Below are 25,226 nucleotides of genomic sequence, written 5' to 3'. Positions count from 1 at the left end.
TGGGGATATGAATAGAAATGGGATGAAACAGTTTTCTTGCATTTTTTTAAATTTGGCAACATGGACTAATAATACAACTGTCAAAACTTACTGCAAATTTTGATTTATGGCACTGCTGGGATTTTAGAAATTATAAACAACATTAACTGTACTTCATTCAGTCTCATGGTAAAAGTAAGAGTATTTTTAAAGAATTTTGAAACATAAGATTTTCACTTTCCATCCATTAAGACCCAAAATAAAGAATATCAGATATTCAAAATATGCATATATGAAAGATTACAGTTAATTGTTGGAAGGGAATGGAGATGAATGTCGCAGAAGAACCTACACTGTTGTAAACAGAATTGAACTATGTGACAATGACAGGAAGTCTTTTTTATATATATATATATATATATGGGGTTTATATGCATATATATATATTTCTATAATATATAGCGTATATACACACACGCAATCCTTTTACCTTTATCTTGCACTTCTTTTGAAAATCGCTCCCTTTCAATAGCTGATTCACGTTCTATCCGCTCAATTTCAGCCAATGCATCCAATTCTACTTCATCATATGACGTTATAGCTCCTTGTTGCGAAACCTGTTGCTGTGTCTGTACCACAGGAGTTTGAGGTTGTTTTGCAGCAACTGAAGTGTTCTGTTGTAAAACAGGCACTTGTTGTGCCTGAAGGAAAGCTGTCTGTTCATGCTGCGGCAAACACTGAGCAGCGTTTAGTGGGCGGTTTACATCCTGTGGAGTAACGGGTGTTTTAGAAGTCTGTCCTGGGTACTGCACATTAAAAGGAATATCACCCTCTGACACACTGCTGTTTTCCAAACCAGAAAGCATATCATCCTGCTGGTCCATATCCGAAGATCTTACACGAGACAGTCTTAATGTAAGTTTAGTGGAGTCCTTGGAAGGAGAGCTAATGATATCATACATTGCAGCTTTTTCAGTCTGGTCTTTTTCATCCTTGCCTAACTTCATTTTCTTTTGTTTCTTTTGCTTTCTTTCTGGAGAATCTAACAATATGTCTGGGGGAACATCTCTAGGTGATGAATAAGGTGGAGGCTGAGATTGTTGGATTAAAGGTTGTCTTGATCCTAGAATAATAATTCAGAAAAACTGAACAGTTATGTTGTTTCATGTTTATATAAAAACAAACTAAATATAACCTGCATACTTTTAATGTGTATCTCTATATATAACTGGGTTCACAAAAGGTCTAAATAAGATTGGTAGGAAGCACATCATCGCTAGATCAAGATGCAATCGAGATAGTTGCAGCGTATTTCCTAGGAATTTTAGCTATCCACTGCAAGTAGAGAAGGGATCATTTCAGAGAAGACGGAACAAAAAAAAAACCACCACCAAATAAGAATAAATAAAAATAGTACTTAAGGTTCAGAATATCAGCTATTAGAAAATGATCAACAAAAGCAAGTTGACGGCAGAAAAAAGTAAAGATCAAAAAGATTCTTATTAAGGTCCAGTGATGAAGACTTAATGATCAATATATAGGCACGAGCCATTTCAGCCACATATTTTTAATTTAAAAAAACCAAAAAAAAACCCCAAAAAACCAAAACCAAAACATACACAACCTCCTTAACTTGGATTTTGACAGTTATTTTAAATTCTTTTTATTTTCTTTATTTTTTAAAATCTTATTTTAGGTAAATATATTCCAACCTCCCCCACTCATTACTATCGAGGAATAACTAGTTATCTAAAGGCATCTTTCTACCATTCCCTGCCTTATCTCCCCTCCTTTTTTGTTTAATGTACGAATTTTTGCTTCTATGTGTACTCTTTCTGGGATTTGAGGGTATCTACAGAAATTTTAAAGAGAGGACACTTCTAATTAAATAATTTATCCAATTAATTACATTTGAAGTCCTCAAACTAATCACCTTCCTGTAACTGTTAGCCTAGAAAAAAGTCTGAAAAACAGAGAAGCTTTTCAGCCTGTCCCAATTATAATTTGAGCTATAGTTCTGGCTTAGAAGGGAATACTGTGCAAGGTGGGGAACACACACAGACTCCTCTTCTTAAAGCAACCATTCAGATTCCATTCATCCAGTGGGGAATACTGATCTTCATAAAGTAGTGACTGAGATTATCATTAGTGATTCTGGTCAGGTCACCATAGATCAGCACTCCTAACAACAAGAAAAAATTAGGTGGAACACAGGTCCTGTGTGCTTCATTCAAGAAGCACCACTAAAGAAATCAGCTTTATTTTGCAGCTTAAGTTTCTACACAATAGTTTCGGAAGTGTTAAAAATCATTAAGCAATGTACCAAACCGTAGATGAAAAAACAGAATGGTTATCTCTGTCGAAGCTTAATTTACATGATAAGTGTGCTTTTACTGACAGCCTCTTTGCACAGACTGCTATGCTTTTGTCTCATTGGACCATTCTGTGAAAATGCCACAATTTCTGTATGTAGTGAGCAGGGTATTACATGCCCTGCATGTGATATCACATCACATCTTAATCCTTCTCAGCCCTCAGCAACAAATCCATATTTTGTCAATAACATCCACAGAGTTGGGAAGCCCTGTTTTGATTCATCCTGATTTTCAAAACAGTTCTACTATTCTTCTTCCCTTCCTCAAATCAGATACCACACTCAACCACCAGTACCAAAGTTCTCGCTACACCTTCAAAAGATTTTTCCCCTGCTTTTCAACAGATTCCTATTCTTGTTATGCTGCTCCCACACCATTTCTTTGGGTAATTTGAAATATTAAATGCAATGTGTAGCAGGAATTCTTAGCTACTAATTTATTTTCTGGTAATGACTACCACTCAGGAAGTACAAGCTGCAGGATATTTCTACAAATAGTAGAGGCAACTAAGAACTTTTCAAAGAGATATTATAGACATCTTAATCTTGATTTATCCCTTATATGAGTACTTTTAAAGTTGCAACAATGGAACACTTACTATTTTTCAGAGTTATGCTTCTAAACACAGGGGACAGACTTTATTCTCCCTTGTCCTAACTTTATAGATAAATATGACGAGATCTGATTTGGTATTAATTTGGCATTTCTCACGTTGAAAAGTAAGACTGCAGCAACAGATAAAGTGGTTCTTTTTATCTTTGAATAGTCTTGAGGAGGCCAGAAGGATTTCACTTCATTCCATTGAACAGTCTTAGAATCCAGTAAATGAAGACACAAAAGTAAAGTTTTGCCTCTCCTAGGCAGCACTACGAATAAGTATTTGAAAATATCTTCCTCCTAAAGGAAATTCTTGAAACGTTTTGATAGTAAGACCAATAAGTTGCATTTTAAAATAACATGTTCCAGCAATAACTTCACATATTTCTGAGATGTTTAATGATGGTTATGCCTCTGACAACAAGGAGGCTCAGAAGCTACAATGCCTATGTATGGAGGTGAAAAGAAACTGAAAAATATGAAGCATTCTTGAACAGTTTCACCCTACCACAAACCTTAGCAGTTTTGAAGAGATATCACATAATAGAGACATAGCACATTCTGAGACTTCAAACAAAAGCCAGCAGAATACCCAGGTGGCCAAGAAGACCAGAGGGACCTGGCCTGTATCAGCAATAGTGTGGCCAGCAGGACCAGGGCAGTGATTGTTCCCCTGTACTCGTCACTGGTAAAGACATATCTTGAATGCTTTGTTCAGCACTACAAGAAAGACACTGAGGTGCTGGACCATGACTAGAGAAGGGGAAGAGAGCTGGAGCTTAAGTCCAGTGAGGAGTGGCTGAGTGAGCTGGGGGTGTTTACCCTGGGGAAAAGGAGGTTCAGGGAGACCTCATCACTCTCTACAACTCCCTGAAAGATGTTGTGGCCAGGTGAGGATCAACCTATTCTTCCAGGCAACTAGAAGAAATGGCCTCAAACTGCACTAGAAGAGGTTCAGGTTGTATCTCAGGAAGAATTTCTTCACTGAAAGGATGGGTAGGCATTGGAATGGGATGGCCAGGGAGGTGGGCAGTCACTATTTCTGGAGGTGTTCAAGAAACAACTGGACATGGCACATGGTGCTAGGGTTTAGTTGACATGATGGTTTTTCTTTGAAGATTGGAACAGATGATCTTGGACATCTTTTCAACCTTAATAATTCTATGAAAACTATATCCATTATACAGACAGAGTTTTGTCTATTAATGGTGGAGTCAGTATGGAGCATTTCCTATGAGAGAAGTCTTAGGCCATCATATGTCTGAGAATAGGTATCTTTACCAAGACTGGATGACAGAAAAAAAAATGCCCAAAACTTAAAGAATACACAGTTATGATGAGTTTGCTGAATCAATTGCGATTCCAAGATTGAGAAGGTTTGTTCTAGGAAACGCTGTCAATGCAGTAAATAATATACAAATCTTCAGAAATAATATTTAGGAAATAACCATATTTCTTATTTTAGAACAGAGAAATATTTAGACAACTTTTGAGTCTAAATCTAAGGCTGGGCAGTAATCCAGGAGAAAAATAAACCTGACTTTCTGTAGATGATTTTCTATAGATAGTACAATTAAAAGAACTTTGGGTGTGCTCTCTTTACATAGCAGGCAGGTTAAAAGGAGGTTCTTCCCTGATTCAGGAAGGTCACTGTATCGTTACTGAACAGCAAATATTGACAATCAACCAGGTAACACCAAACATGGTTGAGAAGTAGGTACCATCATAGGAAATGAGGTCTCTACAGAGAACAAACACAACCATTAACAATACCTCTCTAGTCTTTCAGCAACAGTCATTCTGACCACCCATGATAATCCTAGGGTTGGTTCTCTAAATTTCTTTGTTCTTCTATTGGTTCCTAGTCGTAGATGGCGCTAAGTATGGAAGAAGTTTTATTAACTGCTGTAGCAATCTGCAAACACCTTTTTTTCTGTCATTCTTGAACCATATCTTATCAAATCCTAAATAATGCAATCAGCTATAAAAATAACTTAACTGCATTGACAGAGACTTAGTCTTCTTTAAAATGTAAAGTTTTGAATCCACTTCTGGTTTGTTTACCCTGGCTCTACTTGCTCACTGTGTATCACTAGCTTGGATAGCAAACAAAGAAGCTTCTGTCCAGGAGACTGTACATATCACTGACATCTCCATCTTATGGTTTTGTCTGTACTTGCTAATCACACCACAATACTCACACCTTCTTTAAGTATTCATGATACCTCCTCTGATCATCTCTAAGTGTCTTCCTGTCACTTGCCTTCCAAAGATGATGCAGCAAAGTCACACCACTGATAACACTCTCTGTCGCAATCCACATGATTTAAAAGCATTTACTAAGGTTCTCAGGAAGTTAGAACTCACATATTTTTCAGTATTTAAAAAATTATTATCTTTCCACTTGCACAGTAACAACTTCCAAAGGGTCACATGAAACAGTATCTTCACACTCCTTTAACTCCCTTGTAGGCAAAGGTTCTCAGATGTTGATAAAAGCCTTTCAACCATCCTACACCCTGTTTTGCCAGAAGCATCATTCTCTAAGCATGAAAGCTGGAAAAACTCCTAGAGAACAAATGAAGACTAATGTTTAACACTTGATTCATAGCACATTGGAGAGAAACTTCAAGGATGTTCAAGTGCTTTTTTAAATCCATAGGAAAGTGATCATCCACACTCCTGGAACATGATTTAAACAGGTACCAAATTGGTGTATAAACCCGGACACAACATTCCAGACATTTTACTGGAAAAGCCTTTGAAAAGAGAGGCTTTAAGAAATGTATATGTGCTACATGTGAATTATTAAGATTCACTTATGAGTAATTACACTGCAAACAAGTTCCTAAGGGCAGAAGCTAGAGAAGAGAACAACAGCACTGATATTGTATTCACAATTAAATTTGTCTGTTGGAAAAGCTAGGAACTTTGTGATTACAGAACCTGAGGAACACACTATTGCCTACAGATTTTAGGAGACTGTAGCTAAAATGTGTAAATGAAATGTGTCTTTTTTTTCCTTTTTTTCCTTGACATGATCTTATTCATCACCTTCACATAAAGGGAAGGTTTTCATAAAAATGGGATCAGACAAATTCACCCTGGAACTCTGGCTAAACCAGTCTCAAAATTGCTAAGGATCACTTTGAGAATTTGTGCCTCCGGAAGACTCAAAAAGGGAAGAACAGTCCGTTCAAAAGGATGATAAAGGCCTACCCAGAGTATAACACATAGTCTGTATGACTGAAGTACACACTAGAAAAATTTTTCTGTAAGAACTGAGATAACGAAGAAATGGTATTCCAAACGGAATTTGTTAAGAATAACTACCATCAAATCTTGAAGAGAGTTGAGTGCCATATCTGGACTCTAGCATGGCTTTCTATACAGCTTCTCATAGTAATCTCACTAACAAGATCAAGAGTGTTATTCTAGTGTAATCTAGACAAATATACATTGATTACTGTAAACCCTGCTGTGAAGCTATATTCACACAAATATAATTTTTCTTAATAAAAATGAAGTGAGTATATGTGAACAAGTGCAGCTTTCCAGAGCACTATCATAAAAATAATAGTTTAAAATATTTGTCATTAATACCTTCTCATGTAACAGAATTAGAGGAAATTTTATTAATCCAAATATTATTAAATCTTTTGATTTTAAGTCCTTAAGAGGCCAACCCATGCTTTTAAAAATAGAATCAAAAGTTTTCTTGACTAATTTGAGTATTTTTCTGAAACAAAACAAATTCAGTGACAAGAAGCACAAGCTTCCTATTTATCTTTTAACTGCAAACCATAAGAGGAAAATAGACAAGCTCTACAGAAAGACAGTAGAATGCTTAAAACAACTTGCAGTATGAATTGAAGTTATCAGCCAAGAGAAGCTATACTCGCATATGCAACAGTAGTATCACACAAAGTAGTCTTCAGTACTTTCCTGACCACTCATCCTAAATCTTCAAATAGGGATGTATCTATGACTTAGGACAGTAGAACATCAAAACATATGCAGACCAACTAAAAGTCATTTAAAAACATCAAAGACAATTGGAAGCTCAGAAACAATGACTTAAGTAAATGTAATAGAAACTGTGCTGTTCAGTTCGTAGATTAGATTAGTGCAAGACATGATAATGTTCTTTGATATGTAAATGTCTGATATAAAAAAAAGGATGTGGTCTGTTTTTCTTTGCCCATTGGAAAGAAGTCATGAAGCATCATGACTAACTGCAACAAAAATTATTCAGGTTAAGCATTAGGAGCTTTCTAGCACTAAGAATTTGAATAAGATCTATGGCAAAACCAAGGAAACTCTGTTACTGACATTTTAAAATATATGGAAGTTACTGAGAGTAGTACTGCTACACTCAGCCATCATGAATGTAAAAAGATGGTAAGACCTCAAGCCCTTTCCTGCAGCTCTTTCTAAAATCCTAGAATCTTCCTCTGGAAAGCTTCCCAAATTTTGCATTAAAGAAAATGCTACTGATTTTGATTAGGAAACAACACTGATACTTCTTTTCAAAGTGCATAACTTAATTTAAAATTCAAGCTTAATGAGATAGCATATGAGACAGATAAAGAACATACATTGGAGAAGTTTTCAGGGACAGATTATATTCACTTTCCACATCCTTTTCCAATAGTTTTTAAAGAAGAGTCCCACCACTCTACCCAGAATTAAAATGCCTCATGAAAAACTCAGCTTTTGCTGTTCTAGCTGAGAATGGACATATTCAGAGCCTTCTTGCATAAAAAGTTAAGACTTAGAAGGAAAAACAAGAACGAATGTTTATTTTGGTGCTATCAGAAAAAAAAATCCTTAAATAAATTTCTTCTGCCATTCTTTTGAAGGAGAGAAGGGAAGACGGTATTTTTTTCTTCACAATTAGCACTGAAGAGAGAGTACTGAAGTCTACGTTATAGATTTGAGAAGATTCCTCATTCTTCTTGTTATCTATTCTATATTCAGAGACCAAATGTAGTGCAATCTGACTGGAGAAGTTCTGTAAAGCCCTAAGAAAATAGATGTGATCTTTCCAAATTATTCAGAAAATAATCAAATGTTCATTAACAATTTATGGAGGGAATACAACCTATTTGTGAAAAAGAGTGCAAAATTACATAATTTTGTAAAAGTTGTTGCTAGTCCTTACAGATGTTTTCCTAAGTATTTAAGCAACCATATGGAAACAGGACTGTAAATTATATGAAAAGCAGTGGACTAAAAACATTGTGGAAGCCTTTCCTTTATCCAATTCTTTATAAGTTTCCTCAAGAAAAAAATTAAGAATGAAAATAAAATGTGAGGTTCCATAGCAGTAGGAAAGTAGAACAAATGGATAAAACATTCTGATGAGCAAGTAATCTTCAGTAATGGAATCCAGGGGATATTTTATGAGGTCAGCAAGAGGAAAACACTCCATGATACTCCATACTCTATTCACAGAATGAGTTTTTAAAAAGTCATCCACTGGCAACAGATGACAGCATGAAAACAGACAGCTAAAACAAAAAAAAAATTGGGAATAAATTTCAGCTGCTCTTGTACCTTTAGTGAAGCAGTAGTGAAGCAAAGACAGTGAAATTTTACTCCACTGATTAAATTAATAACCACCCAAACCACATAAGTAAATCCTGCCATCTCTCAAATATTTGCCTGTGTTGCAAACAAAACTTCTCTCTCATTTAGATTCTGTCAAACAGACAGCTACATTCAGTGTGAAGGTAATTCAAGACTGCACATTCATGGTCTCCATTGCTCCAGAAGTCTTGTAACCTTCAGTAAATGCCTCAAACCTCTATGTTATATAAGAAAGCTCAGACATTATAACAACCTTCCTGAAATCTCCCTCTGATTCTGATTAGTCACACCTTTTGCCGTTCTTTTTGTCCTTCCAGACAAATGGTAAGTATTTTGCACATTTTTCTTTATCAAGGTTTGTCACCTGCTAACCAAACTTTCAGGGACTAATAAAAGAGCAACAAAGAGCTCAGCATAAATACTTGTTGCATTCATCCCAACTTCCACTACAAATCATAGGCCAAAAATTCCCTGTAGGGATCCCATGTTCTTAATAACACTGAAATTATTTACAACTCTTCTATACATTTCTAAAATACTAGATCAAGAACTGGTTCTCTCAATCAGGGTTCATTAATGTCTTAAGGAGGGCACAATGTTAACACCATTAGCAGCAGTATTTCAGCCGTGCAATTTATCAAATGGAAAAGTAAAGTTAACATAGAGATAAATCAGAAAGTTCTTCTTGCACTTTAATGCTACTGCTGAAACATTACAATCTGAACAAAACAATCAGTCTGTTTTCAGAAATAATCTGAAAAGGTATCGCTCCAAAACTGGGTTCAGAGACAGCCAATTGAAACAACAGCAATTTTAATGAAAAAAAAAAAAAACCTCAAATATTGTCTGAGTGGTAATCACATATATGAGTGGGCTAACTTAGATCCACATCCCTGTTAAGCCTATAAGCCTGACAAAGAGTGAAAAATAACCACATTTACACAAGGCTTACAGGAAGCCCTTTAGAACAAGACATCCTGAAATACTGAAGCTCCTGGCATCCTATACATATATTTCTCACTTGCCACCTGAACCATAGGATAATTCAGTTAGGAAGGGACCTCAGGAGATGTTTAGCTCACCCTCATGCTCAAAGCAGGGTAAGGCAGGGACACATTATATCAGGTTTTATCCAACCTGATCCTGAAAACCTCCAAGGACAGAAAATTCACAGATTCTGTGGGGATCCTTTTCCACTGCTTGATTGTCCTGATAGTGAAAAAGTTTTTCCTTAGATCTAGTTAGAGCCTCCTATTTAAATTTAAGTCCATTGTATTTCATCCTTCTTCCATAACGCTGTAAAGACTGACTCAGATCTTTCTGATAATCCCTTCATAGGCATGGAAAGGCTACCCTGAGGTCCACCCCTGACAAACATGTCTTTCATCCAGGCTGCATAATGCCTTCACCTTTTCTGTAATCTCCACCATCTTCTGTCCTCTTCACTGACTAAACTGATCACCCAGTAAGACTTAAGACTTAATTTTTTTTTCAGTTCTATAGAGAAGAAAGCACTGTTTCATTTTTAAATTATTGCCCTGTAAATGTACAATCACTGAAAAAGAAAACTAACAAGAATATGTCCCAACCCCTACCTTACCAAGTGGATTTTAGTATAAAGAATTATTTTGAGCAAATTTTTTTCTGTTTTCTCTCAACTGACAGACAGTTCACCCTATACCTCTCCACAGCTAAGGTTTTCAGGCTTCATTTATGCTATGTGTATTGAGCTAATTTATTTTCATATTTTTAAAATTTTATTATTGTAATTAAGACAAGTGCTGCATGTTAAAATACTTCTGAGCTGGTTAAGGGTTCAATACTCGTAATGCTGCCTTTAATTTTTTTTTTATGTAGAGCAACTGAATTCTTATAAATAATTTAATTTTCAGATTGGAAAGGATTTTAAATCCTTCTGTCCTCCATAAATTTGAGCTTTATTTTGAAGGATGATAAGTTAATTGTCACACCATCACAAATTTCTTCTGGATCAGGGCTCAAAATAATTTTGCATCCAAAACATAATGGCATAGTCTGTAGCACTATTTAAATACAAAACTCAGGAGGAAAAATTAAATACCTCTTTACATTCTCTGCTCTTTCAAACTGGGAAAAATAAATTTACATATATATGACTGCTAGACTACCTTTAAGGGCTCCATCACTTCCAGCTGGAGAGCAGACTGACTGTGGTGACCTCAAGGAAAAAGACGCAGCATTCCTTATTGAAGGATCGCCATCCTAAAGTAAGAATAATAAAAAAAGTTAACATATGAACATAAACATCTGTTAAAATAAAAATGGAAATTAGTACATAAATTGATAAAATATATTGGGCAAAAAGCACACAAGAAATACTAGAAACAGAGTCACACTAAAAACTTTGTAATTTAGACTATTAAACTATAATATAAGCAATGCTCCAACCAAACTTAAGAAGAATCTATAATCACACAAAAGGCACACAAAAATAAATCTTTGTGTATGTTTTCTAGCTAGACAAGCACTTTTGAGTTTACACTAAGATTCCATTTAGAACTTTTTGCTGCAAGTACTCATAGTCAAGAGCTGTAGAGCAGATGCATGATGTTTATATAACACCATTTGAAATAAATGGTTTAAAATGGTTTTTTAAACTCCGTTTTTTACATAACCTACTCTTAAAAGGTTATCTAGAATGCTACCTCGCTTTTATAGTTCAACAAAGTAACACGTTGTATTTGTATCCTCAGCATACAGAAGCCAGGACTGAACAGAATTTCTAGCAGTCCCATTACAGCAGCTGGGTTAGTCTCATGCAAAACACAGCTAGAGTGATTTTAGCTGTAAGAGTTAAACAGGAAACAACTCAATAGCAATATGAAGCACTTCCCCAACCTGCTCCAAAGCAATTAATAATTTCTGACAAACTTTTTCATAATATAATACTAATTGCAATGCAATTATGTCCCTGCTCTATTTTTAGCAATGTAAATGTGTATTTTTTACCCACACACTATCCTTATATAAGATGTGAAACGCTCTATTCCAATCTCCATTCAGAGTTTTACATGGGTTTTTCCAATGCTTTTGTGGAGCCCTCTGCTGGTCACAACTATTCATTCATGCAGTGCCCTAACTAAACTTCGACTACAGAATGGTTTTTCCCACTTCAATTACTGCTTTTTATACAGCATCTGTAAGAATGTTTGGGGAAAGGAAAAAAAAATAAAAAGCTAGCAAAATCTGTATCTATGAAGAAAAAATTTCTGTAATTATAAACAAATTCTAAAAATGCCATTCTTCCAAAAGGTACAGCAATACAAATTAATGAAGTCTCCAAAGAAGTTCTACAGTTATCTCATGTTTCCTAATTAAATTGGCTATTTCAGTAGTTAACATTCTAATGTGGCTCTTGAGGTATCTGTATAAAAGCAATTTTTCACATAGCCTTTTCTTTATTTTTTTAATCTGAATTATCTGTGTGATGAATATTTTTTAACCTTTTGACCAATATAAACCAAATTAACAGAATGTTAAAAAGTTAAATTGTAATTCTGTTTTTACACACCTGCATGAAAAAAACCAGCATTTAGTAGTGAGATAGAAAGCAAAATTGGTATTTCAAGGAGATAGCAGCCTCCTTGATAGATGGACAATCACACTCTGACGTGGCCAAACAGCCAAATTCCACGTGTGTAGCCATAGACTAGGCTGTGCCTTATAAAGGGGTAGAGGACACTGCTAAAAGGGAGAGTTTGATGTTTATGGACTTAAGGTAATTACAACTCCAAGAACACAAATCCATAAGAAATCAGATTTCATCAGTTTTACCACCTATGGACACTTATCACACAATTACATTAGATTTTTTTTTCTTTCTATTCACAGCGCAATAAACCTAAACTTACATTATGGTGTTAATTGAGATTTTTTTTTGCAAGAGTGCTTGCAAAAAAAACTCAAAAAAGAGTTGTTATCTTCTGAGGAAATTCTCATGCGCAAAGGAGTTTAATTATATTAATGTTCAGACCAGCACAATAAAATTAGTTCCATATCAAAAGTATATTATGCTATTTTATGTGAAACTGAACTGATATCCTATTAAGTTACTAATTTAGCTACTGCACTGAAATTATGGAACTGATATTTTTTTTTTGACTGACTTTTCTTTGAGTTGTAATAAATCTCAGAAGCACAACCATATTGAAAAATAAGCTTAATAACTTCATATCAGGTATGTTTTAGTAAGTCAGGAGAAGATCTTTAACCATGATTGTCAAAGACACAAGCAAAGACAACTTCTACTAAATTAGCTAAACAGACTAACTAGGTATACAACATTTTGGGTAGAGATGTCATTCCTAACACAGCTCACAGATGACAAATTTTCAGAAACATGCATTTAAACTTCCTTAGTTTGGAGCTTCATCAAATGATGAATAATATTCTAGGAATGCTCTCAAGTTTACCAAAAATTGTCCTTAAATTGAATGAATGTGTAGAGAGCCTTTAAGGGTATACTTGCTGATTTTGCATCTCAGAGAAACACAATGTATTAACTTTTTTAAAGTAATAAAATCCTAAAGTGAATAAAAAGAATTTAAGTTCTTGACTTTTTTGATTCTTAAAATACTCATTCATAAAGGTCTTCTCCAAAGTAGAAAAGGCTGAAACATTATAATTATTATTCATACAGAGATGCAAAACTTTATTCAATATTCTTCAAACTGTTTTCTGCATCATAGCTTCTAAAATCAGCTTTAAAAGTTATAATTACAAATAAAACACAGGTACCACATATGCACCATTAAGAAAGTGCACAAACAGATAAAAATGCAAGTTTACAGCATTTGCTACTTTCTGTGTCTAGCATTTCTCCAATTAAATCAGCCAAAGAAGATGTACTATGTTTTGACAGTCTGTCCATGTTCAAATGAGTCTACACATCTGAAATTGAACTTCAGTAGTTTTATTCCTCAACAGCATCATAAAATATCTGACTTCTAAGGCAGTTAAACACATACTTGCTTAATCATAGTAAATATCTGCTTTATCATAATAAATTGATTAGGTAACATACATCACTACTGAGTCTGTGCACCATCTGTAGGTAGTCTTCATTTGAGCCATGTCTAGAATTATCAGCATGATGATTTGCTGAATTTCCAGACAACTGACTTGAAACTTTATTTTCATGGAGATTCCTCATCCCAGCTGTGACAATGGGACTGGATACAGAAGCTGGAATACAAAAAAATTATCTATATTGATAGAGCCATGGAGTCATAAACTTGAAAAGATTCAGAGAAAACACCCTAATGGTGGATATCAAAACGTTGGATGCAAGAGGTCTGGAATCTGAACAAGAATCCAACTTGCTACAAATACCTTGATTGCAAACACATTAGCTAAGATTTTTGAAAAGGGTTTAAAATATTAATTCCATGTACAAATTAGCCAATTTTTTTCTCTGTATCTATTCTAATTATAGTCAGTATCTTCCTTACTGATTACAGAAAACTTTGTTTACTTCTATATAACCTGAACTCACTACCTCAGTAAATTTCAAGGTGTTCATGGGACATGTAACATTACATACAAACCAGGTGTATATATATTCTATTCTATTCTGTATATATATAGTACCTATATATATATATATATAATATATATAAAAATTGTATTATATATATGATAAAATATATATAAAATATGTATATATTCTATTCTGTATATATATTCACAATGTTAAACTTTAAGAAAAAAATATTTAAAAGAATCCAGTAGAATTCTACTTACCAACTAAAAAAATGCCCTAGATACCTTCACACTGACCATGTGTTCAAGATTGTTTTCAGACAAGGAAAGAACAAAAATCCATTTGTTCTGAAGGTCATCTTTGCCAGTTACTGCATACCTTGAGCATAATTCTAGCCAACGTAGAATTAATCTGACACTAAAAAGGGCCAGTAAGGCTAAAGAATCTCTAAAGTTAACTAAAGAATCTCTAAAGTTAAGAAAACTTAACTTTTCATTGGCAGAAATTGGGTTTTCCCTAGTACATGTGATGCTCACAGCTAACAGATGCAACTTTTGGGTTGTTCAGATTACTTTCATTGTCACATATACAGGGCAACGATGCAAATTGGACACAAATAGGGGAGCATTGCAACATTGTTGTGTTTTACCTTTTCTACTTCTGTTTAATTTTTTTAAAACAAAGTAGGTACCACCACATTTTCCAGCCAATAAACAAAGCTTAAATATACCTGCCTCAAAGATTTGCATTAAGTATGTGACTCGTTCAAAGAAATTAGAAACCATGAAATGTGCATATGGAAGTAAAGCTGACATGAAATAGGAGAATGAAATAAACATCACAGACTTACCTTGCTGCATTTGAGGATGAGCTGTATAACTTGGAGGATGTGAATATGGCATGTATCCTGCAGGGCTTTGAGGAGCATATGGACTAGGCACTGGACTGTTCTGTTGTGCCAAAAATCTGTTACCAGAGCTTGTCTGTGGTGGCACAAACCGGCTAAAAAGAAAACAAAATTGCAAAAAAAGTTATTAATATTGGGAATAGCAAATATAGACAAATTCATTATTTCTTTGGAAGTTATACCTTCAGAACATGAAAATTCCTTTAAGATAAAAAAAGCCCCCAACATCTGAGAACTTCCTTCAAAAGCAGTATTTTAAGCTGTCTATACTTTCCTAACTGCACGCGTTACTGAACAGTCAGAAGATAATAAAAAGCATTCATAAGACCTCCACTTAGGGAAGGGAAACAATGACACATATATGTATGGAAATTAGATCTGCAATTTCCTAAAGTTAATCTTAGAAGTTTGAATGACAATGACAGCAAAAGTTTTAATCAACTTGGTCACTAGGATTAATAAGGAGCCATTTACTCTTTCCTTACTTTTCAGCAAGGTTCAAATTAACTCCATCTAACAGAACTACACTGTCAAGATAGAGGAATGGTATAGGCAGTTAGGTACGACCTGACCCAAGTCCACTGAACACAACTTCTTCTTTCAATGGCTTTATCTTAGACTTGTTCTACAGATAAGAAGCCATAAAAATAGCATTGACTTGTGACAATAATATATGCACATTATTACTTACATTCTTATATGAGTTTCTCAAAATTAAAATAACCAAATAAATATATCAGTAAGTACATTACAAGCTATCACAATCCCAAGTTCTAAACAGGAACTCCATGAAGGTAAGCTTCCATAGAAAGAAACAGCAAAGTACTTAACATAAGGATTTTGCAAGGATTTCAAGAGAACTTTGTACTATTCATTGTAATATTCACAACTCAAACAACCTTTTTAGATATCCCTTTTAGATTTAAAAGTTTTAAAGTGTGTTGGTTGTTGTGAAGATACAGAACATTTCATTTGCCAGTTACAGTAACTTGAAGTGAAACCTAAAATCAGTTTATTTTAATAATGATTTCTAATAACTGAAGATGGGACCTGTTAAAGGCCAGTATCTGGGTTGAAACTACAAGCAGAACTCTCTCCTCTCATCCAGAGTATTTTAATATATTAGTAAAAGCATAAATTATAGGTAAATGCTACTTGCAAGCACTCAAAAACTTAAAAAAACAGAAATCTGATGAGTATTCTGCTGGAAGATTGGCCAAACTACTGGGCCTATCTTTCTGCAAGAAGCTTTTCGCATAACTGTTACAGTAGTACTCCATGCTTTTACAAATCTTCTTTCCCACCATTCTGCTGAACCAGTACTGGGACAAGCTGGAACACACCAGCCTATTCTGTCCTATCCTCTTGCCACCAGTCTCAGCCTCTGACATGGGTAGAAGACAGCCAGATGGTAACAGGAGGCTGATGGAGTCCTTAGGCAGTAAAGAAAGTTTGGCAAATTATGGGATGGAGTGAGAGGAGAATTCACGATGAATCCTTAGAATACAGGGATTAGTTTACTGACAGAAAGATGTTTCTTTGCATATGAAGAAACTTACCCTGCTATCAGACAAATGCCAAATTTGTCATGACACTGACCATCTTCCACTTACATATTTGCAACAAGAATTGGCTGTCAGTGTAGGAACAACTTGTAGTTCACTCCCCTCCCACACCACTTAAAAGAAAGGATTACCTGGAAGGGCTATGTGAGATAGTGGTTTGTTGATAATTGGAAGATGCAGGACTACCACGCATGGAATTCTGAGAAATATTAAACTGTGACATCATCATCCCTATTAGAAAAAAAGATAGCAGCATTACTTTACACACATTTCCTTTTCTATCAATGAAGTATCTCATTTCAAAATCTATTACATACAATGAGATTATCAACTTTAATGGCATTATAAAATTTGTTGATATTAAGATCATCTACCCACAACTGTTAAAAAAATAGAAATGACTGAGTCCATGTGTGATGTCCATTTTACATCATGACATAAAAAAGTGTTCTCTAAAGTTATGTTAATTCAGCAGCAAATATTAACAGTAGTTTCTTCATCTCTTAGTTAGAACTTCCTAAGTCAAAATCTACTAGTAAAGAGAAACATTTTAGACCAGGACATATATTCTGCACCTGAGGCTGGTGTGTACAATACTTTTTGTGCCAATAAGCAGAAGATTTGGCAGATTCACAAATCAGAACACAGAAAACTTATCTTCAGTTGTTGGAGCAACTATAGCAATCAGTCATCCTGGGTTGAGTGCTTCAAAATATTTTCACTGCTCCAATAATATTTAGTGGTCTCTTTCTACCCAGAGACAAAAGCTTTCTATTCCACCTCCATTAAGCTTAGAGGGAATATTTTCAAAGAATGTGCTGAACTATTTCAGTTGCAAAGCATAACCAATATCCCAACTGTGACTCCTACAGCTAGTAGATAACGACAGTCATGTGTTGGAAGTTCAGGTGTTGAACTAGCTGGCAAGACATATGTATCAATGTTCTTGAAACTAACTAATTTAAGAGGCATGTGAACTATGCCCTTAATTTGACTGAACTTTCAGTCAGCCCTGAAGTCGTCAGGTGGCTGGGTTAGATGATCATAGTAGGTCCCTTCCAACGGAAATATTCTGTTCTATTCTGACTCACATAGTTATAAACAGGAATTCAAAGGAATCTTTTTTTCCTCTCTTCAATACAGGAATAACGAATATCCTAACAACTACATGACAAAGTGACACAGAAACACAAAAACGTAAATGAATTTGCAGTTATTTTAGTGACAGAATTTAATATCTTACAGCTAAAAAAGTGCCAGAACCCATGAATACACAACGTCTTGGGAAACCACAGCAAGTGATCTATAGCCATATGTAGAAACTCATTAACAGTACAAATATTTTAGACAGACAAAAGTACCCAGTATGAAATTGTTGGAAGATTTTTGTTAATCCTACAGTTGCTATCCATCAATTTCAATTACTGCAATAATCACATGTGCAAAACTAGTTTCAGAAATCTTCCGTGTCACCCCCTTTTCTCCTCTACTTTGTCCAGCAGAGACAGTGATAACCCCACAGGAATTAAGCCATTACTTCCTCCCTAGTAGGTGGCAAATGCTGCATTCCATGTACTAATACTATAGCACACTAATACTGGCCCTGAACAGGAGTTAAAGTCCTATGTTGTGCTAAAAAAAGTTAGGTATTTCGATACCTCAATATAGAGAACATTTCAGTGTCCGGAATAACAGATGGGGACTCCTCAACTTCTATAAGATTTGTTTCAATGGATGCTGGTTGTCTCGCATAGAGGCAAGTGAACATAGAGACACATAGAGACAAGTGAAAAAATTCCAGAGATTTTTTTGTGCTGGAAGGAGGTCCCAGCATGCCCACTGCCCCCTCACCTCTCACTGCCACTCTCAAAACAGCTAGGTACAATATTTCAGCCAAACAAGTAACATTCCTGTACAGAAAGCTGACATAATGTAACCATATCAGCATGAACTATTGTCCTGAGGTGACTTCATGATGCTTGTATCTCCATTCATATGCTTAGCCCAGAAATAAGTTTTACACCATTAAGACTGGTTCTGAGAGCAAAGAAGGGGAGAGAAGAAGCACATAGCTTGTTATCAGAAACTGCACTCGCTCCCCTGCATTCTTCTCCTGGACTGTGTTGTCTGCAGCATGGACAGACAGCAGGACAGACCTCTCCTTTGCTTTTAGTTAGTTTTTAGCTAGCTGATGCAGAGAAGTTCCCTAGACTATGACTTTTCTTTTTCTTGGAACTGTTTGAACCTAGTCTAGACTGAAAACCTAGAATGGCACCAGGAACTCACATCTGTGGCCCACCAGGGCCTAGGACACTGAATTCCAGCACCACTGGGACTGATAAGAGACTGAGTGAGACAAGCTACAGCCCACAAAGGGGACTTTCTGAGTTTGTCATCTCTTCAGAGCAGTCAGAGGTTTTATTGCTTAATATTTTTCATTTTTTTTTGTGCTGGTGAATGCTTTACATGTTAAATAAACAGGTTTTTTCCACTTTTTTCCAAAGAAATATTTTCCAAAGCCAGATGGGTGGGAGTACCGCTTGAATCTGTTTTCTAAAGGAGCCCCTTCAGAGGTTTTCTCCCAAAATTGGCCTAAACCAGGACAAATACATTTTTTGGTGCCTAATGTGAGAAAGTGGAAAAACCTGTACTGACTGCATTTTCATTGTACCTACACTTTATCAGGATAAAGCAATCAGTAGCCATGTTGCTTGAATTCATGATGTCTCTCTGGGTGGAGACCTTTACGTGTTTCTGGTCCTCTGGCTTTTTAAAGTTTTAATGCCTTTCTAGTCCCTAGGCTTATTTTCTTATCTGGAAATAGCTCCAGTATTGTCCCCAACACTTAGGTTTTACAGTAGAGGGGCATGGATTAGAATAGCTATTGTGCTGGGCTCAATGATAATGATTTATAGGGAGTTTAGTAAGGTACTAGAGTCTATTTAAGATAAGTCTGGTTTATGATTTCTTTGTCCTACCCTGCGTTCTAGTTCCAGTAGCATGTTTTGGGAGTTCATTGGTAATTGCACTCAGTTTCTTAGAAGAAGAGCAGGGCATGAGGTTTTCAGCCTTCCCTTTCCTTCTTGTCCTTTGAATCTGTTAACTCACTTTTTTCAGAATGTTTCAGAATGTTTGCCCAAAATGTTAAATGGACCAAATTACTGGTATTTAATCTAATAAGCTTCCTCTATATAGTCTACTGCTTCTCTAGAATGGGGGCTGAGGTGTCCTGAGGAGTTAAGTGAGACCCCTAACCCAGAAGCAGACCAGGTATTGAAAATTCTGGGTGGTGTAGCAAATAGGAGAGAATGGGTCCAATCCTGAAGGTATTTTCTGATGCCCCAGCCTAAGTTCAGAACTCAGATGAGGTGGGGAAATATCTGGAAGAGAACTGCCATGATGACTCTAAGGAAAAAAATATTGCAGTAAGCTGGGTCCTGGCATATGCTTATCGCACACTGCTAGATACTGTAGGGCAGCAGATAGAGGCGGTGGGCCTCTAATAAATCAGCACCTACCCCAGTCACTCAGGCTGCAGCCAACACCCCAGCTACTCAGGTTGTAGCTAAACCAGACAGTGAGCCTAAGCCCACAGCTAAACCAGACAGCGAGCCTACGCCACTGGCAGTCGCCGTGGTAAAGAAGTACACAAGCAAAACTGTTGGCCAGTTATCGATGATGATGATCAGGGGGAAGGACCCTTAACGCCAATTACTGACACAGAAGTTGGAGTCAAAGCAACTGACACAAAATCAGAAGTCAAAGCAACTGACACAAGATCAAAAGTCACTATTGAGTCCTTTTCCCTGAAAAATCTTCATAGCCTAAGAAAAGATTATACTCAATGACCAGATGAAAATTCTACAATTAGTTGGTTAGTCAGTCTTTGGGATGCTGCAGGCAAGGCTACAATTCTGGATGGCACTGAAGCGAGGCATTTGGGATCCCTGTCACATGATCCCATCATCAACCAAGGAATGATGGGGAGGGCTAACCCTCACAGCCTCTGGGCATGGGTCCTGGGAAGTGTGGCACAAAGATATCTGCGTGCAGATGATCCCTATATGCAGCAAACCCAGCGGAAGACCACAGAACAATGGATTCAATGCTTGAGAGAAATGGCAGTAACAAAAATGGTCTTCTCAGATGACCTAAGCACTGTAAATCCGGACTTGGTACCATGTACATCTGTGATGTGGCAAAAACTTACATGACTTAGGCTACAAAAATACACTCCAGCAATCATGAAGTGGGATGACAGGGATGAGATTGTGCTTGATATGGCGAAGTAGCTCCGAGCATATGCAGATGCCGTGCCCAACACATGCAAGAATTGCAGTGGCGGAAACACGTCTGCAGAAATTAAAAGATAAGATAGAGGAGAATCATAAGAAACTCAGAGAAGAGATTAGAGAAGAAATGAAAGACGGCTTTCTCCAAAAAATGGCAATATAGATCAGAGGTTCTAGTATCAAATGCAGGCGTTCCCCAGATGGGGAAGAAGGTACACCCCACGAGCTGAGCTGTGGTTTTTCCTGCATGATTGTGGAGAAAACATGAGGAGATGGGATGGAAAATCTACTACTGCTCTGGCACAATGGGCACTTAAATTAAAAGACAGCAAGACTCAGAGAAGTTCCACCAAAAAAGAAGCAGCTCCAGTAACCTGTAGCCAAACTATCAGATATGATGATAATGACATATCTGATCCCCTTAAAAAAAACTCCAAGACATACACCCAAGGAAAAAAAGATAGCCAAACTTGGAGGAGCCCTGCCTCTAGCCAGGTAGAAGCCAGGGAAAACCATATTTTTTAGACTGTGTGAATTCGTTGGTCTACCACATGAAAACCACAAAAATATGAAGCCTTTGTCGACACTGATGTGCAGTGCACATTAATCCTATCAAGACAGATGGGGGCAAAATCTATTTCTACTGCAAGTGTGACAGGGGGATCACAAGATTTTAATTCAGTAGAAGCTCATGTAAGTCTGACTAGAAATAAGTGTAAGAAACACCCTATTGTGACTAGCCCAAAAGCCCCATTCATTTTAGACATAGATTTCCTCCAAAGTGAGTATTTCAAAAAACCAAAGGGACTTAGGTGGGCGTTTAAGATAGCAGCTATAAAGACAGAGAGCGTCAAGCAATTGAACACCTTGCCTAGACTATCAGAAAACTCATCTGCAGTGAGACTTCTGAAGGGGGAAGAGCAGTGAGTACCAACTGCCACTTTGATAGTGCACCACCAACAGTACAGAACAACTATGTGATTCCCATCCATAAGATAATCCATAAGCTAAAGAGCCAAAGAGTGTTCATCAAAACCCACTCACCTTTCAACACCCCATTTGACCTATATGCAAATCTGAAGGAGAATGGAGATTGACTGTGGACGATCGTGCCTTAAATTAAGTGACTCCACCATAGGGTACTACTATGGCAGACACATTAGAGCTCCAGTACAAGCTAAAGTCCAAGGCCGTGAAGTGGTACGCCAGTATTGACATTGCTAACGCGATTTTCTCCATTCCTTCAACAACAGAATGCAGGCCTCAGTCTACCTTCACATAAAAGGGAATGCAGTACATCCAGAACTGACTGCCCCACAGGTGAAAGCACAGTCCTACCCTCTGCCATGGACTAATCCAAGCTACACTAGGAAAGGGTAAAGCTCCAGAACACCTGTAATACTTTGATGACATCATTGTGTTGGAGAATATAACAGCAGAAATGTTTGAAAAAGGAGAAAAAAAAATTCAAATTCTACTAAAAGCCAGTTTCACTGTCAAAAAAAGCAAAGTTAAGGGACCCGCTCAAGAGATCTAGTTCCCGAGAGTAAAGTAGCAAGATAGCGTCAAATTCCCACCACTGTCATCAACAAGATCACAGCAATATCTCCACCAAAGAACAAAAAGGAAACACAAGCTTTCTTAAATGCCTTAAGTTTTTCGAGAATGCATATTCCTAAGTACAACCAGGTTGTAAGCCCTGTCTACCTGGTCACCTGCAAGAAGAACTTAGGGTTTTCCAGTGCAGCCCTAAATAACAATAAGCCTTCACCCAGATCAAGCAAAAAATCGCTCATGCAATAGTCTTTAGCCCAGTCAAGACACGACCAGATATAAAGAACATGCTCTATTCTACAGCCAGAAGCCATGGTCTGCCCTAGAGCTTATAGCAGAAAGTGAGATTCAGTCAACCACTAAGATTTTAAAGTCGAAGCTACAGAGGGTCTAAAGCCAACACTCCAACATAGCAAAACATTTTAGCAGCCTACAAAAGTCCAAACCACCTCAAAAGTCATCGGCACTAAAGCACAACTCCTGGCTCCCAGACTACCAGTGCTAAGGTAGATGTTCAAAACAGAAGTTCCCTCTACTCACCATGCTGCCAATGCCACAGCGAACAAGTAGATTGCTATCATCATACAGTGTGCCCATATGAGAAATCTAAGTCACCCTGGGATTTTAGAGATAATTACAAATTGGCCTAAAAGTAAAAACTTTAGTCTCACTAATGAAGAGAAACAAGAAATGACATGGGCTAAAGAAGCTCCACCATATAACCAGGTGCCAGCAGAAGAAACATGTTACACTCTTTTTACTAATAGTTCTTGTTGCATTGTAGGGATGAAACAATATTAAAATGCAGCTATATAGAACTGAACACAAGAAGTCACAAAATCTACTAAAGGAAAAGATAGATCGAGCCAACTCACTGAACTCAAAGCCACTCAACCAGACCTAGACACTGCTAAAAGAGAGAAATAGCCTAATTCATAGATACTAGCCAATGCTCTGTGGGGATAGTTAGAGAAGTAAAAAAAAAGACAATTAACAGTGTAAAAGAAAACCAATTTAGGCTACTAAAGAGTAGAAAGACATTACGACCAACTACCTATAAAAATCCACCATGTAAATTCACATGTCCTCAAGAGTAAAGCTAATGAGGAGCACCAAAACAATCAACAGGTAAATCAGGCTGCAAAAATATAAGTGTTAAAAATAGACTTAAATTAGCAACATAAGAGAGAGTTGTTCCTAGCTAAATAGGCTCATGATACCTTAAATCATCAAAGTAAAGATGTCACTTATAAGTAGGCACAAGACCAAAGAGTAAATTTAACCATAAAGAGTATTCTCAAGTTATCCATGACTATAAGATGTGTGCTATGATCAAACAAACCAAGCAGTTAAAACCCCTATAATATGGTAGGTAATAGTCCAAATATAAGTAGGGGGAGGCCTGGCAAATTAACTACATCACGCTGCCCCAGACATGCCAAGGTAAGCACTACGTGCTCACAATAATAAAACCCACCACAGGATGACTGGAGACCTACCCTGTGCCTCACACTACTGCCTGTAACACCATTCTAAGCCTTAAGAAACAAATCTTTTAAAGGAATAGTACCCCTAAAAAATTAAATCAGACAACAGGACTCATTTCACAAACATCCTTATCAACATCTAGGCTAAAAAACATTGCATTAAGTGAGTATATCATATCCCCTACCATGTACCAGCTGCAAGCAAAATAAAAAAGTACAATAGACTGTTAAAAGCCACCTTAAAAACATTGAGTAAGAGATCTTTCAAAAATTAAAAGCAGCATCTAGCAAAGGCCACCTAATTAGTTAAAACCCAAAGTTCCACCAACCAAGCAGGCCCTGCCCTGCCTATAGCATACAGAAACAAAGCACCAGTGATGCACGTCAGAGGTTTGTTAGAAAAGATAATTAAGATCAATTCTGCCTCAAGTACAAACAAACCCATTCATAGAGTTAACTTTGCTCAAAAACCAAGTTATACATACTAGGTAATTCAGAAAGATTAAACAACACAATGTGTGCCTCAGGGAATCTGATTATTAAGAAAGAATCGTGTGTAAATATCACTGTTTACTAAATGGTACTGCCATTGTCTATATGTAGCTATATACTATATATATATATATATATATATATATATATATATATATATGTATATGTATATATATGTATAATGTGTGTGTTTATAAAGCCAGAATATATGTTAGTTTTAGTAGTAAGCTAACAATATAGAGATAAGGAGTACAATATCCTAGGGTGACTTTATAATCCTTATATCCCCATTCATCTGTTTAGCCCAGAAATAAGTTTGGCACCTTTAAGACTGGTACTGAGAGAAAAAGGGGAGAGAAAAGAAGCACAGAATTTGTTATCAGAAACTGCACTCGCTCCCCTGCATCCTTCTCTCCTAGACTATGTTATCTGCAGCACAAAGAGACAGTGGGACAGAGCTGTCCTTTGCTTTTAGTCAGTTTTTAGCTAGCTGAGGCATGAAAGCTCCCTAGACTATGGCTTTTCTTTTTCTTAGAACTGTTCAAATCTACTCTAGACTGAAATCCCACAAGAACACCAGGAGTTCACACCTGTAGCCCACTGGGGCCTAAGACACTGCATTCTAGTGCTGGAAAGACTAATAAAAAACAAAGCAAGCCAAGCCACAGCCCACGAAGGTGACTTTTTGAGTTTGTCATCTCTTCAAAGTGGCAAGAAATTTTATTGTTTAATATTGCTCATTTTTTTATGCTAATGAATATCTGTTAAATAAACAGCTTTTTTCCACTCTTCTCTAAAGAAATCTTTTAGCAAACCAATTAGAAGAGAGGCCGCTTAAATCTGCTTTCTAAAGGAGCCCCTTTAG

General features: G+C 36.5%; 1 protein-coding gene across 5 annotated transcripts in view; it reads right to left on the bottom strand.

Moving 5' to 3' along the window:
• NIPBL (NIPBL cohesin loading factor) overlaps positions 1–25,226 on the bottom strand; it is a 150,664-nt gene that overhangs the window by 70,762 nt on the left and 54,676 nt on the right. For 3 of the 5 annotated variants that reach the window (XM_068177048.1, XM_068177052.1, XM_068177049.1), the window contains exons 5-9: positions 16,668–16,767; positions 14,915–15,066; positions 13,606–13,766; positions 10,691–10,784; positions 470–1,102 (exon numbers count right to left, since the gene is read on the bottom strand). In XM_068177048.1, the coding sequence (XP_068033149.1) occupies positions 470–1,102; positions 10,691–10,784; positions 13,606–13,766; positions 14,915–15,066; positions 16,668–16,767 (1,140 nt within the window). The remainder of the gene's footprint in view (positions 1–469; positions 1,103–10,690; positions 10,785–13,605; positions 13,767–14,914; positions 15,067–16,667; positions 16,768–25,226) is intronic. The other 2 variants (XM_068177050.1, XM_068177053.1) reach the window with 1 other exon arrangement.

This window comes from Anomalospiza imberbis, chromosome Z, assembly GCF_031753505.1.
Source record: "Anomalospiza imberbis isolate Cuckoo-Finch-1a 21T00152 chromosome Z, ASM3175350v1, whole genome shotgun sequence".
NCBI lineage: Eukaryota > Metazoa > Chordata > Aves > Passeriformes > Viduidae > Anomalospiza > Anomalospiza imberbis.
Note: the sequence above shows the minus strand (reverse complement) of the source record. Positions and strands in the feature narration are given on the sequence as shown.